The sequence below is a fragment of the Salvelinus fontinalis genome, chromosome 9 (genome assembly GCF_029448725.1).
Source record: "Salvelinus fontinalis isolate EN_2023a chromosome 9, ASM2944872v1, whole genome shotgun sequence".
Taxonomy (NCBI): Eukaryota; Metazoa; Chordata; class Actinopteri; order Salmoniformes; family Salmonidae; genus Salvelinus; species Salvelinus fontinalis.
The window spans coordinates 12,660,866-12,676,738 of NC_074673.1; the positions used below are offsets into that span (position 1 = coordinate 12,660,866).

Consider the following 15,873-nt stretch of genomic DNA (forward strand, 5'->3'; position numbering starts at 1 on the left):
TGTAAATTAGTTGCATTGTAATTAAATATTTGCGAAGTTTCACCACCCAATAGTTTCCATAGATTATCTCTGTAAGCGCATTAACCCGATCAGGATTTCCTGCTTTTTCTAATCTTTCAGCATCAGTCTGCTTGTCATAACCATAATTTTGAACACTTCACTTCAGCCTGCTGGTTCCCAGAAGGCAATTGTTTTGGGTTTCTTACAAGGAAGCTGTTGTTTTTTTTTACAAGGAACACAAAAGTAATTTGAACTTGAGGCCTGTCACCATCCACTCCAAGGTTCCACGCCTACACATTTCCGTTATTAGGTTCTATAGAATGAAACATGATTTTTCACACTTTCTATATACACTTCTTGTATAGTGCCGTGAAAAAGTATTTGCCCTCTTTCAGATTTTCTCTATTTTTTGCATATTTTTTATACTGAATGTTATCAGATCTTCAACCAAAACCTAATATTAGAGAAATGGAACCTGAGTTTACAAGTAACAAAAAAAAAGTATACTTATTTTATTTATTTAAAGTTATGCAACACCCAATTTCCTTGTGTGAAAAAGGAATTGCCCCCTTGCACTCAATAACTGGTTGTACCACCTTTAGCTGCAATGACTGCAACCAAATGCTTCCTGTAGTTGTTGATCAGTCTCTCACATCACTGTGTAGGAATTCTGACCCACTCTTGCATGCAGAACTGATTTAACTCAGCTACATTTGTGGGGTTTCAAGCATGAACTGCTCGTTTCAAGTCCTGCCACAACATTTCAATTGGGATTAGGTCTGGATTTTGACTAGACCATTTCAAAACTTCAAATTTGTTGCTTTTTAGACATTTTCATGTAGACTTGATTGTGTGTTTTGGACCATTGTCTTGCTGCATGACCCAGCTGCGCTTTAGCTTCAGCTCACAGACAGATGGCCTGACATTCTCCTGTAGAATTCTCTGATACAGAGCAGAATTCATGGTTCCTTCTATTAAGGCAAGTTGTCCAGGTCCTGAGGCAGCAAAGCATCCCCAAACCATCACAGTACCACCACCATGCTTTACAGTTGGTATGAGATTCTTACTGTGGAATGCAGTGTTTGTATTTCGCCATGCGTAATGGGATACATGTCATCCAAAAAGTTGATTCAAGTTTGCCAAAAAGCCATTTGAGACTGATCAACAACTACAGGAAGCATTTGGTTGCAGTCATTGCAGCTAAAAGTGGCTCAACCAGTTAGAGTGTAAGGGGGCAATTACTTTTTCACACGGGCATTGGGTGTTGCATAACTTTGTTTATGAAATAGATGAAACAAGTATATGATTGTTGTGTTATTTGTTCACTCAGGTTCCCTTTATCTAATATTAGGTGTTGAAAATCTGACAACATTCATTATCAAAAATATGCAAAAGTAGAGACAATTCGAAAGGGGGCAAGTATTTTTTCACAGGGCTGTATAGTTTACAAATACTTAATATAAATTAATCTCTAAAATACACATTTTACAACCCATTTCTCACTAGCCAAATGCCAATTTTAACCTAATGAAATATCCTGTGACATCACCGTGGCGTTGGCAGTCTTAACCATGTCAATGCCTCATACAAGCTGCTCCGCTCGTTAAACCCCACAGCCACCCGCCGCCGCAGTAGAGCTGTATTGTGTGGTCCTATTGAATGGATGCATTCCAAAAGTAGTGCACTATATTGAATGTAGGGTGACAATTGGCACACACACAATGTTCCGCTAAACTCCATCAGATCAGATGTACTACCAGTGTCCAGCCAAGCCGCCACCTGACTGCCTGGGCATATGCTCCTAATCCCTAATCCCCACGCAGGCTTGATATCCCTGCCAAATTGTCATTGCTAACCCATGTGCCTTCTCCTGTGGCATGTCCCTGCAGATGACATTGGAGCCCATATGAATGTGGGAAGGACCTACAAGAACCTGAATAAGTCCAAGGAGGCTGAGGACGCCTACCTGGTTGCCAAATCCCTCATGCCACAGGTTTGTGACAAGGCCACACACACCCAGGTGTATTTAAGAGGGAAAACATCAGCCGTGTTTGTTATTCCCACTGTTTCACCTTCATCAACCTTTGAGGGACATGACGACGAGAGGAATCAGCAGCTGGGAGGTAACAGCAGCGAGTGGGAGGAACAGTGTTGTTCATTGTGCCAGGGCCAGGATTTTAAACCAAATCCCTCTACATGTTAAGTTGTGTTTTCTATGTGTTGTCAGCTGCATTCACCCTTTTGAATTTATATGATTTATTGAACCCTTTTATTTATCCAGACAAGTCAGTTATGAACAAATTCTAATTTACAATGTCGTCCTGTCAAAGCTTGATAGATCATTGAGCAGCAGGATAATCTTAAAGGAGCACCTGAGGACCCCTGCCATTTGAAAAGCCTACCTTTGGCATGAATTGATTGCTTTGTAGTCATTAAATCATGTTTAGCTGTCTAATGTTAAGCATTGCAAGTAATTTACCTCTGGTATGTTAATGAGTTTATGATGTTATTAGAAGGCCAATCTGACTTCCTACCCAAACCTCCATCTCAGGATTGACGTCAACTAAAGGGGCGCTTCTTCGCTTGACAGATAGTTGATCATCAGTTAAATGGCAAAGGTCTCCTGAGGACTTGATCATTTTAATAGTTAGTTTAATAGTCTTAGGTCATGCTCACCTTTTATTTTATTTAACCTTTATTTAAATAGTCAAGTCAGTGAAGAACAAATTCTTAGGGTAGCCTAGTGGTTAGAGCGTTGGACTAGTAACCGAAAGGTTGCAAGATCGAATCCCCAAGCTGTCAACGTATCTGTCGTTCTGCCCCTGAACAAGGCAGTTAACCCACTGTTCCTAGGCCGTCATTGAAAATAAGAATTTGTTCTTAACTGACTTGCCTAGTTAAATAAAGATAAAATAAAAAAATAAATGATGCTAAGAAATACAGCTCTGTCGCCTCTGTTATGATTAGTTTATGTTGTTAGAGATCAATGGGAGGCTGACCTGATTTCATACCCCAATCCCTAAAAGTTGTTTATCTCAGGAATTAAGTCAAATTACGAAATAGGCTGTGCCTCAGGCTGGCCTACCGGTAGCGCTGCCGTCTCCAGACTTCAAGCCTTGTCTCGGCCATTCTGTCTGTGCCTCTTTACTGTCGGTCTCTATGTAACTGCCCAGTTCCCACTATTCTATCATTCATGAAAAATGAATATGAAACGAGTTTGATGATCCAATCTACTTGTAAAAATATATATATATTTATGGAAGCTTATTTGATCTGTACTACCCTTGCGATGGGTCAGCTTTGAAAACAAATTACAATTTTGTGAATCAACAGCGGGGCTGATTTCTTTAATGTTAGCGTCACGAAACAGTACAGGCGAGGCCTTGTTGTATCTTTTGAAGAGGTTTTTCGGCTAAAGCACGCAGGCGGCTATGGCCATCATGTATCCATGGCCCCATGCTGACGATCCTGAACAGGATATCCGCGTGGGGCCCAATGATAATCACTTAGATACAGTACACTTATGTTGATCATAGCTCTTTTATTTATTGGGTTTGCAAATAAGTAAACTATTTATATCCAGATTTCCGCTTATGTCTGGAAATCCAACGACCGACAACCCCATGGAATGAAACTAACGATATGGTGCTTTAGTGCGTGTTTGATAAGCCTCTGTGATCCTGTCGATGGCGGAAATGTACACTGATTGAATAGAAAAGCGTAGCTTTTGTTAGCCTCAGTCTGTCATGTTCTCATGATTTATTTGAGAAACTGTAAACTCTGATTCGATAGATGGTTTTCTTCAATAGAAGAAAACAAAAAATGTATATCTTCTCCCTCTCTAGCTAGGTTTGTGGCTAGTGTAGGAATATATAACTGTCTTGTCTGAATGGGAGGGTATGTATGACAGAATTTGTTTCCTTGACAATCCCACTGTAATGTGGGATACCATGTTGGCCATGACAGAGCAGATTGCCCACATCAGAGGCTTCCAGTGACTTTGAAGTTCTATTGGAATTATATTGGTATTCTAGATATGCTCAATCATTATTTGCCCTCCAAGATGGTGGGACTTGTTTTCTCATTGTTTTTTTTTCTGTTGGTTGTTTTTTAATTTCTCTCTGCCTAGCTTTCCTTGAGAAAATAAGGACATACCGAAACATTGGTTAGGCTCGTGAAAAGTGATGATATTATATATATATATATATATTTTTTTTTAAGTATTTGTTCACACGGCTCTCATGATCTACATTCCCTACATTCTCTGGTGGTTAAAGTTATCCTGGAATAATTCATGTCCAGTACCCCTTACCTATCAGAGCTAACCAAAACAATGCAAACGTGTTGTATAGTGTGATCTAATACCGTCCAATGTATAATAAACTCAGAGCTCCCGAGTGGCGCAGCGGTCTAAGGCACTGCATCTCAGTGCAAGAGTTGTCAATACAGTCCCTGGTTCGAATCCAGGCTGTATCACATCCGGCCGTGATTGGGAGTCCCATAGGGCGGCGCACAATTGGCCCAGCGTCGTCCAGGTTTGGCCGGGGTAGGCCATCATTGTAAATAAGAATTTGTTCTTAACTAACTTGACTATTTAAATAAAGGTTAAAATTAGACATCATGAATCAATCGCTGAGGGGCATAATCACTGATTATGCCCTTCCAGATCATTCCAGGGAAGAAGTACGCCACACGTGTGGCGCCCAACCACCTGAACGTGTACATTAACCTGGCCAACCTGATCCGTACCAACGACTCACGGTTGGAGGAGGCTGACCAGCTCTACAGACAGGCCATCAGCATGAGGCCCGACTTCAAACAAGCCTATATCAGCAGGTAAGGGCCCTTTATCTAACATTTATATATCAGTAGGTAAAGCCCTTTAGTGATGGGGGGGGGGGTGAAATCAATGGTTGCGTATTGCAATAATATTTTTGTAAAATATTATATTGCTATTTTACTGCAAGTATCGATTTGTAAAAAAATATATATACACTACCGTTCAAAAGTTTGGGGTCATTTAGAAATGTCCTTGTTTTTTAAAGAAAAACAACTTTTTTGTCCATTAAAATAACATGAAATTGATCAGAAATACAGAGTAGACATTGTTGTAAATGACTGTTGTAGATGGAAATGGCAGATTTTTATTTTTATGGAATATCTACATGGGCTTACAGAGACCCATTATCAGCACTGGCTCTAACCAGAATAGAAAGAGTGGGAGGCCCCGGTGCACAACTGAGCAAGAAGACAAGTACATTAGTATCTAGTTTGAGAAACAAACGCCTAGCAAATCCTCGACTGGCAGCTTCATTAAATAGTACCCGCAAAACACCCGTCTCAATGTCAACAGTGAAGAGGCGACTCAAACTAGACCCTCTAATGTACTTGTCTTCTTGCTCAGTTGTGCACCAGGGCCTCCCACTCCTCTTTCCATTCTTTTTCAGAGCCAGTTTGCGCTGTACTGTGAAGGGAGTAGTACACAGCGTTGTACGAGATCTTGAGTTTCTTGGCAATTTCTCGCATGGAATCGCCTTAATTTCTCAGAACAAGAATAGACTGACGAGTTTCATAAGAAAGCGCTTTGTTTCTGGACATTTTGAGCCTGTAATCAAACCCACAAATGCTGATGCTCCAGACACATAACTCGCCTAAAGAAGGCCAGTTTTACTGCTTCTTTAATCAGAACAACAGTTTTCAGCTGTGCTAACATAATTGCAAAAGGGTTTTCTAATGATCAGTTAGCTAATCCAAGTTCATAATTTTAAAAGGCTAACACAACTTGCCATTGGAACACAGGAGTGATGGTTGCTGATAATGTGCCTCTGTACGCCCATGTAGATATTCCATACAAATCAGCTGTATCCAGATACAGTAGTCATTTACATCATTAACAGTTTCAACACTGTATATCTGATCAATTTTATGTTATTTTGATGGACCTTAAATGTGCTTTTCTTTCAAATACAAGGACATTTGTAAGTGACCCCAAACTTTTGAATAGTATATATATATATACTTTTGAATGCTGGCGGTGCTCTCACTCTAGTGGTAGCATGAGACGGAGTCTACAACCCACACTAGTGGCTCAGGTAGTGCAGTTCATCCAGGATGGCACATCAATGCGAGCTGTGGCAAAAAGGTTTGCTGTGTCTGTCAGCGTAGTGTCCAGAGCATGGAGGCGCTACCAGGAGACAGGCCAGTACATCAGGAGACGTGGAGGAGGCCGTAGGAGGGCAACAACCCAGCAGCAGGACCGCTACCTCCGCCTTTGTGCAAGGAGGTGCACTGCCAGCGCCCTGCAAAATGACCTCCAGCAGGCCACAAATGTGCATGTGTCTGCACAAACGGTCAGAAACAGACTCCATGAGGGTGGTATGAGGGCCCGACGTCCACAGGTGGGGGTTGTGCTTACAGCCCAACACCGTGCAGGACGTTTGGCATTTGCCAGAGAACACCAAGATTGGCAAATTCAGCACTGGCGCCCTGTGCTCTTCACAGATGAAAGCAGGTTCACACTGAGCACATGTGACAGACGTGACAGAGTCTGGAGACGCCGTGGAGAACGTTCTGCTGCCTGCAACATCCTCCAGCATGACCGGTTTGGCGATGGGTCAGTCATGGTGTGGGGTGGCATTTTTTTGTGGGGCCGCACAGCCCTCCATGTGCTCGCCAGAGGTAGCCTGACTGCCATTAGGTACCGAGATGAGATCCTCAGACCCCTTGTGAGACCATATGCTGACACATGCACATTTGGGCGATGGGACAAGGACATCCCAGCTGGCCAAACCCTGCCCTAACCCGGACGATGCTGGGCCAATTGTGCGTCGCCTTATGGGTCTCCCGGACGCAGCTGGTGTCTAACCAGGATCTGTAGTAACGCAGCTAGCACTGTAATGCATTGCCTTAGACCGCTGCGCCACTCGGGAGGCCAGCTCAGGTTATTTTCCTGGCACCTCTCTGCCAGGGCCCTCACCTCTTGTCATTTTTGGTAATCAGGCCTACTATGGTTGTTGTCTGCAAACTTCATGATTGAGTTGGAGGCATGTGTGGCCATGCAGTCATGGATGAACAGGGAGTACAGGAGGGGGTTGAGCACGCACCCTTGTGGGGCCCCTTTGTTGAGTATCAGTGAAGTGGAGATGTTGTTTCCTACCTTCACCACCTGCGGGCGGCCCGTCAGGAAGTCCAGGACCCAGTTGCACAGGGCACGGTTCAGACCCAGGGCCCCAAGCTTCATGTTGAGCTTGGAGGGTACTGTGCTGTTGAAGCCTGAGCTATAGTCAATGAACAGCATTCTTACATAGGTTTTCCTCTTGTCCAGATGGGATAGGGGAGTGTGCAGTGCAATGGTGATTGCATCATCTGTGGGGTCTATTGGGGCAGTAAGCAAATTGAAGTGGGTCTAGGGTGTCAGGTAAGGTACAGGTGATATGATCCTTAACTAGCCTCTCAAAGCGCTTCATGATGACAGAAGTGAGTGCTACGGGGTGATAGTCATTTAGTTAAGTTATCTTTGCTTTCTTGGGTACCGGAAACAATGATGGACATCTTGAAGCAAGTGGGGACAGCAGACTGGGATAGGGAGAGATTGAATCTGTCCGTAAACACTCCAGCCAGCTGGTCTGAGGACGTGGCTAGGGATACTGTCTGGGTCGGCAGCCTTGCGAGGGTTAACATGTTTAAATGTCTTACTCACATCGGCCATGTAGAACGAGAGCCCACGGTCCTTGGGAGCGGGCACTGTGTTATCAAAGAGGCCAAAGAAGTGTTTACGGGAGCTTGTACAGGAGCAAGACGTCTGGGTCCGCGACGTGGCTGGTTTTCCCTTTGTAATCCGTGATTGTCTGTACACCCTGCCTCATACGTCTCTTGTCTGAGCTGAATTGCGACTCCACTCTGTCTCTGTACTGACATTTTGCCTGATTGATTGCCTTACGGAGGGAATAACTTTACTATTTGTATTCGGCCATATTCCCAGTCACCTTGCCATGGTTAAATGCGGTGGTTTGTGCTTTCAGTTTAGCGCAAATGCTTCCATCTATCCACTTTTTCTGGTTTGGGTAGGTTTTAATAGTCACAGTGGGAACAACATCCCCTATACACTTCCTGATGAACTCATTCACAGTGTCCTTGTGTACTTTGTTATTCTCCGAGGCTACCCGGAACATATCCCAGTCCGCATGATCAAAACAATCTTTATGCATGGATTCCGATTGGTCAGACCAGCATTGAATAGACCTTAGCACGGGTACTTCCTGTTTGAGTTTCTGCCTATAGGAAGGGAGGAGCAAAATGTAGTCAAGATCTGATTTGGCGGGGAGGGCCTTGTTGGCATCCCGGAAGAGAGAATAGCAGTGGTCGAGTGTTTTTCCAGCGTTAGTACTACAGTCAATGTGTTGATAGAACTTCGGTAGCGTTTTCCTCAAATTTACTTTATAATCCCCAGCTAAAATAAATGTAGCCTAAGGATATGTAGTTTCAAGTTTGCATAAAGTCCAGTGTAGTTCCTTGAGGGCGTCGTGTTATCAGCTTGAGGTGGAATATATACGTCTGTGACTATAACCGAAGAGAATTCTCTTGGGAAGTAATACAGTCGGCGTTTGATTGAGGTTTTCTTGGTCGGGTGAACAAAATAACTTGAGTTTCTGTACATTATCACACCATGAGTGGTTAATTATGAAACATACACCACCGCCCTTCTTCCCGGAGAGTTCTTTATTCCTGTCTGCGTGATGTACTGAAAACCCAGATGGCTGTATGGGCAGGAGCAGTATATCAGGAGAGAGCCATGGTTCCGTGAAACAGAGTATGTTACAGTCCCTGATGTCTCTCTGGAAGGAGATCCTCACCCTGAGTTCATTTACTTTATTGTCCAGAGACTGAACATCAGCAAGTAATATACTCGGAAGCAGTGGATGGTGTGCCCGCCTCTCTGAGTCGGACTAGAAGTCCACTCTGAATACTTTTTCTCCACCGGCGGCGTCTTAGACTAGCCTCTGGGATAAGTTCAATTGCCCTGGGGGGTGCGAACAAAGGATCCAATTTGGGAAAGTCGTATTCCTGGTTCGGTCTGTTGGCGCCAACTTACGCATCACTAACTATTAAAGGATATGAACAAAATGTGCACACGTGGCTACATGCAGCACTCGCTTTGATCTCAAAACAAGCGCGTCTACTCACGACCACTGCTGTAAACACAGTCCAGATCAAAGTAAATGGCACAGATCCATATATGGTAATGGTCTATTTGCATATAGGCCTACTGCAGCTCAGATTTGGTTATGCCGCACTGGTCTGTGTAGAGTACTGGCTGAGTCCTGTGTGTTTATTCATGTCTGCGCAATGTACTGAGAACCCAGATGGCTATATGGACTAGGGCGGCAGTGATTAGAGCGTTGGGCCAGCAACCAAAAGGTTGCTTGTTCAAATCCCCAAGCTGACAAGGTAAAAATCGATCGTTCTGCCACTGATCAAGGCAGTTTAACCCACTGTTCCCCGATAGGCCATCATTGTAAATAAGAATTTATTCTTAACTGACTTGCTTAGTTAAATAAAGGTTAAATAAATAAATAAAATGCAATAGAATCCTACTACGATGCGTTATGCCTACAACAAAATCTCTTGGATAGCTTGTTTTGATATGTTGTATTGAAAGTGGATAATATTGTGTTGATTCGATCACAATTGCCACAGTAAAGGGAAACGTTGATAGTGTTAACTAACATGGGAAACTCTAGAAAGTTGAGAAGTTCAATCTCGTGCTTCTCTCCTTGGGCTGATACAGTATTTCTTCTGCTAAGCAGTCCCGGGGGGTTGCTCGGGCTAATGTGCGCCAGTGCGCAGCATTGCGGGAACAGTGCTGAGGAGTATTTCTGTCTGTAAAAAAGCCTGTTTGTTGGGAAACAAACTATTCTGATTGGCTGGGTCTGGCTCCTCAGTGGGTGGGCCTGGCTACGAAGTGGTTCGGCCTATGCCCTCCCAGGCCGACCCATGGCTGCGCAGTCACGTGAAATCCATAGATTAGGGCCTAATTCATTCATTTGAATTGACTGATTTTCTTATATGAACTGTAACTCAGTAAAACGTTGAAATTGTTGCATTTATATTTTTGTTCAGTATACTGTATATACAGACCTCTGATTTTCAAATGCCAGCAAAAAAAAAAAAAAAGCCTCATCAGGCAAAACCTGCCCTAACCGTTATGGCAAGGCATAGGTGGGGTCTCTTAGGCCCAAACACAGCCTCCCCAATGAGTTGTCAAACTTGAACTGAGGGGAACATCCCAAAATGGGCACTTGGCCACACCTATTCTGCTGCGCAGGCCAGCTAAATCTATTCACGTTCACAGTGGCAAAATAGAGACTGAGAAACTCTCAGGACCAAACAGCACACATAAGCCTACATGTTACTGTAATAAAAAATTATCAGAACTTCTACCTCATGAGTGTTGCGAACGCTCATTGTCACTAAACATTCCGCCCAATGCAAATGAAAACGTAACAATTTAGCCTGTATCACACTTGAATCAGAAATGTCTTAAATGTTGCAATAAACGGTAAAAGAATGGCATGGTGAAACGTTAGCAACTATTGTACTATAATATTGATTTCGCAAATGTCGTTTTTAGCTTGTGAAAGCAACAATAAAACATTTCAATAAGGGAACAAAGCGCTCTCCACTGGCAGGAGTTTGGAGAGCACAAGTAGATAGACCCGCCTGTGGTGCGTCTTCATCACAAACGGACTGACAATTATTTGGAATCACAGGAGAAGATGCAATGTCCCTCTCCTCCTTTTGTTATTGCTTCTTCCTCCTCTCTGGGCTGTCCTAGAGGTGACAGAGGCAGGGCAATGGGCATGTTTCTGTTCTCCCATATACTGTAGTGTGAATGGGTTGTTGTTGATCTCCAACTTAAATTATCACCCTTCTTGCCCTTCACCTATGTCTCTCTGACGGTGATAAGAGGCTTCCGCTTATGTGCATTCAATGTGCATTTATTTATTATGATTTGTCAGGATATTGACCCCCTATTTTAGTGTTATGTTTGATATCTCAAATAAGGAATTAGGGGGTATAATTTATTTACCTTCATTTAATCAGGGACCCACCATTGAGACCAGTGTCTCTTTTACGTGGGAGCCCTGCATATACAATTTCCGAAAATACATTTTGCACACTCTTGGCATTCTCTCAACCAGCTTCACCAGGAATGCTTTCCCAACCGTCTTGAAGGAGTTCCCCCACATGCTGAGCACTTTTTGGCTTCTTTTCCTTCACTCTGCGGTCCGACTCATCCCAAACCATCTCAATTTGGTTGAGGTCGGGGGATTGTGGAGGCCAGGGCATCTGATGCAGCACTCCACCACTCTCCTTCTTGGTAAAATGGCCCTTACACAGCCTGGAGATGTGTTAGGGCATTGTCCTGTTGAAAAACAAATAAAATCAAATGTATTTATATAGCCCTTCTTACATCAGCTGATATATCAAAGTGCTGTACAGAAACCCAGCCTAAAACCCCAAACAGCAAGCAATGCAGGTGAAGAAGCACGGTGGCTAGGAAAAACTCCCTAGAAAGGCCAGCACCTAGGAAGAAACCTAGAGAGGAACCAGGCTGTGAGGGGTGGCCAGTCCTCTTCTGGCTGTGCCGGGTGGAGATTATAACAGAACATGGCCAATATGTTCAAATGTTCATAAATGACCAGCATGGTCAAATAATAATAATCACAGTAGTTGTCGAGGGTGCAGCAAGTCAGCACCACAGGAGTAAATGTCAGTTGGCTTTTCATAGCCAATCATTAAGAGTATCTCTACCGCTCCTGCTGTCTAGAGAGTTGAAAACAGCAGGTCTGGGTCAGGTAGCACGTCCGGTGAACAGGTCAGGGTTCCATAGCCGCAGGCAGAACAGTTGAAACTTCAGCAGCAGCACGGCCAGGTTAACTGGGGACAGCAAGGAGTCATCATGCCAGGTAGTCCTGAGGCATGGTCCTAGGGCTCAGGTCCTCCTCCGAGAGAGAGAGAGAGAGAGAGAGAGAGAGAGAGAGAGAGAGAGAGAGAGAGAAAGAAAGAAAGAGAGAAGGAGAGAGTTAGAGAGAGCATACTTAAATTCACACAGGACACCGGATAAGACAGGAGAAGTACTCCAGATATAACAAACTGACCCTAGCCCCCGACACATCAACTACTGCAGCATAAATACTGGAGGCTGAGACAGGAGGGGTCAGGAGACACTGTGGCCCCATCCGATGATACCCCCGGACAGGGCCAAACAGGAAGGATATAACCCCACCCACTTTGCCAAAGCACAGCCCCCACACCACTAGAGGGATCTTAAACCACCAACTTACCATCCTGAGACAAGGCCGAGTATAGCCCACAAAGATCTCTGCCACGGTACATCCCAAGGGTTGGGCGCCAACCCAAATGATAGTCCCACTAAGCCCAAACCACATGGAATGGTATATCGCTGCCGAATGCTGTGGTAGCCATGCTGGTTAAGTGTGCCTTGAATTCTAAATATATCACAGACAGTATCACCAGCAAAGCACCCCCACACCATAATACTACCTCCTCTATGCTTTACAGTGGAAAATACACATGCAGTGTGGGTGAACGGATGATCTCTGCGTCTCACAAAGACACAACAGTTGGAACCAAAAATCTCCATTTTGGTCTAATGTCCATTGCTCGTGTTTCTTGACCCAAGCATGTCTCTTCTTATTATTGGTGTCCTTTAGTAGTGGTTTCTTTGCAGAAATTTGACCATGAAGGCCTGATTCACACAGTCCCGCTCTGAACAGTTGTTGAGATGTGTTTGTTACTTGAACTTTGCGAAGCATTTATTTGGGCTTCAATTTCTGAGGCTGATAACTCTAATGAACTTTTCCTCTGCAGCAGAGGTAACTCTGGGTCTTTCCTGTGGCCGTCCTCATGGGAGCCAGTTTCATCATAACGCTTGATGGTTTTTGCGACTGCACTTGAAGAAACTTTCAAAGTTCTTGAAATGTTCCGTATTGACTGTCCTTTGTCTTAAAGTAATGATGGACTGTCTTTTCTCTTTACTTATTTGAGCTGTTCTTGGCATAATATGGACTAGGTATTTTACCAAATTAGGGCTATAGTCTTTATATCCCCCTACCTTGTCACAACACAATTGATTGGCTCAAACACATTAAGACGGAAAGAAGTTCCACAAGTTAACAGGTGTGGCTTCTTAAAAGTTAATTGAAATGCGTTCCAGGTGACTACCTCATGAAGCTGGTTGAGAGAATGCCAAGAGTGTGCAAAGCTGTCATCAAGGTAAACGGTGCCTAATTTGAAGAATCTCAAATAGAAAATATATTTTGATTTAACACATTTTGGTAACTACATGATTCCATGTGTTATTTCATAGGTTTGATGTCTTCACTATTATTCTACAATGTAGAACATAGTAAAAAATAAAGAAAAACCCTTGAATGAGTAAGTGTTCTAAAACTTTTGTCCGATAGTGTATATTGCACAGACAAACATAAATATACACAAAACACAGTCAACTAAAACAAACACATTCTTCATTATAAGAATCCTCTGTCCGCTGCCTGAACTGCCCTAGGGACACTAACCCATCTATTACAAATATATTTTGGAGCTCGTTCCAAACGTGTGGAGCAAGAAAACTAAAAGCTGGCTCATTTTAAATCTTAACAGTGAAGTTAGGTAAGTCGGAAGCTTGTGGTGCAGGGCTTTGTAAACAAAAAGAGATTCATGATGTGATCTATCTGAGTTCAGAGGTTCAGCCCACCTTTTGGTAAAGAATACAGTGATGACTAATAAAACTGTGTCCTATGAAAAACAGTATCCAGGGGTTTAAGAGTAGAGGCCGCTGCACTTTGATAAATAGTATCACCATAATCAAGAACAGTATGACAATACAGAATTGATGTAGATAATATTACAATTGTTCTTACTATTTGTTTTCTTTCAATTTAATAGTCAGTCGTGAAGGTGAGCTTAGATTTGTCTTGAGAAATGCTACCGCCTGCTGCTTCAACCCTCCAGAACCAAAATGGAGACTTAATTTCTCCTTTCTTTCTGTCCAAACTCCAAACCCAGAGGGGAGCTGCTGCTGAAGATGAACAAGCCGTTGGAGGCCAGGGACGCCTACCTGCGGGCCCTGGAGCTGGACAGCACCAACGCTGACCTCTGGTACAACCTGGCTATCGTCAACATCGAGATGAAGGAGCCCTCAGAGGCCCTGAAGAACTTTAACCATGCCCTGGAGCTCAACCCACGCCACAAACTGGCACTCTTCAACTCTGCCCTGCTCATGCAGGAATCTGGTGAGTGTCTTAGCTACTCAGGCTGATCAGCCCAGGGTTGTGTACATTAGTAAGCACCATAGCAAAATGTTATGTAACAGAAATGAAAACAAGTCTTCCTTATTGGACAGGTTCAGGTGGTCCCACCTCCTGTTTCAGCCCATTTGCTTTCGTTTCGCTCTTAGTGAATATGACCCCGGCTCAATCAGGGATTTTAGCAGAGGGGAAGGTTGTTTGTTTATTTAACCATGAAGTCAAATTGAATTTGTCACATGCACCGAATACAACAGGTGTAGTAGACCTTACAGTGAAATCCTTACTTAAAAACCCCTTAACCTTTACTTAATATCCATCCCGGATCCGAGAGCATCCTCATCAAAAAAGCTGACTAGCATAGCCTAGCCTAACGGGACAGGGATATCATATAATTTCCATGAAATCACAAGTCCAATAAAGCAAATGAAAGATAAACATCTTGTGAATCGAGCATCATTTCTGATTTTTAAAATGTTTTACAGCGAAAACAAAATATGTATTTCTATTAGCTAACCACAATAGCCAAAGACTCAACCGCATATTTTCACCATGTTTCTACCGCTATTACAAAACCAACCAAATAGAGATATAATTAGTCACTAACCAAGAAACAACTTCATCAGATGACAGTCTTATAACATGTTATACAATAAATGTATGTTTTGTTAGAAAATGTGCATATTTGAGGTATAAATCATAGTTTTACATTGCAGCCACCATCAAAAATATCACCAAAGCAGCCAGAATAATTACAGAGAGCAACGTGAAATACCTAAATACTCATCATAAAACATTTATGAAAAATACATGGTGTACAGCAAATAAAAGATAAACATCTTGTGAATCCAGCCAATATTTACGATTTTTTTTTAAAGTGTTTTACAGCGAAAACACAATATAGCATTATACACTGCTCAAAAAAATAAAGGGAACACTTAAACAACACAATGTAACTCCAAGTCAATCACACTTCTGTGAAATCAAACTGTCCACTTAGGAAGCAACACTGATTGACAATAAATTTCACATGCTGTTGTGCAAATGGAATAGACAAAAGGTGGAAATTATAGGCAATTAGCAAGACACCCCCAATAAAGGAATGGTTCTGCAGGTGGTGACCACAGACCACTTCTCAGTTCCTATGCTTCCTGGCTGATGTTTTGGTCACTTTTGAATGCTGGCGGTGCTTTCACTCTATTGGTAGCATGAGACGGAGTCTACAACCCACACAAGTGGCTCAGGTAGTGCAGTTCATCCAGAATGGCACATCAATGCGAGCTGTAGCAAAAAGGTTTGCTGTGTCTGTCAGCGTAGTGTCCAGAGCATGGAGGCGCTACCAGGAGACAGGCCAGTACATCAGGAGACGTGGAGGAGGCCGTAGGAGGGCAACAACCCAGCAGCAGCACCGCTACCTCCGCCTTTGTGCAAGGAGGAGCACTGCCAGAGCCCTGCAAAATGACCTCCAGCAGGCCACAAATGTGGGATCCCTTCAACCCCATTCCCGCTCGAATCCCGGTAACGGGATTGATTTGACATC

At 43.3% G+C, this 15,873-nt stretch overlaps 1 protein-coding gene across 1 annotated transcript in view; it reads left to right on the forward strand.

The window, feature by feature from the left end:
- tmtc3 (transmembrane O-mannosyltransferase targeting cadherins 3) overlaps nt 1–15,873 on the forward strand; it is a 136,194-nt gene that overhangs the window by 105,350 nt on the left and 14,971 nt on the right. Inside the window, exons 11-13 of the mRNA XM_055933430.1 lie at nt 1,890–1,993; nt 4,667–4,836; nt 14,095–14,321. Of these exons, the coding sequence (XP_055789405.1) occupies nt 1,890–1,993; nt 4,667–4,836; nt 14,095–14,321 (501 nt within the window). The remainder of the gene's footprint in view (nt 1–1,889; nt 1,994–4,666; nt 4,837–14,094; nt 14,322–15,873) is intronic.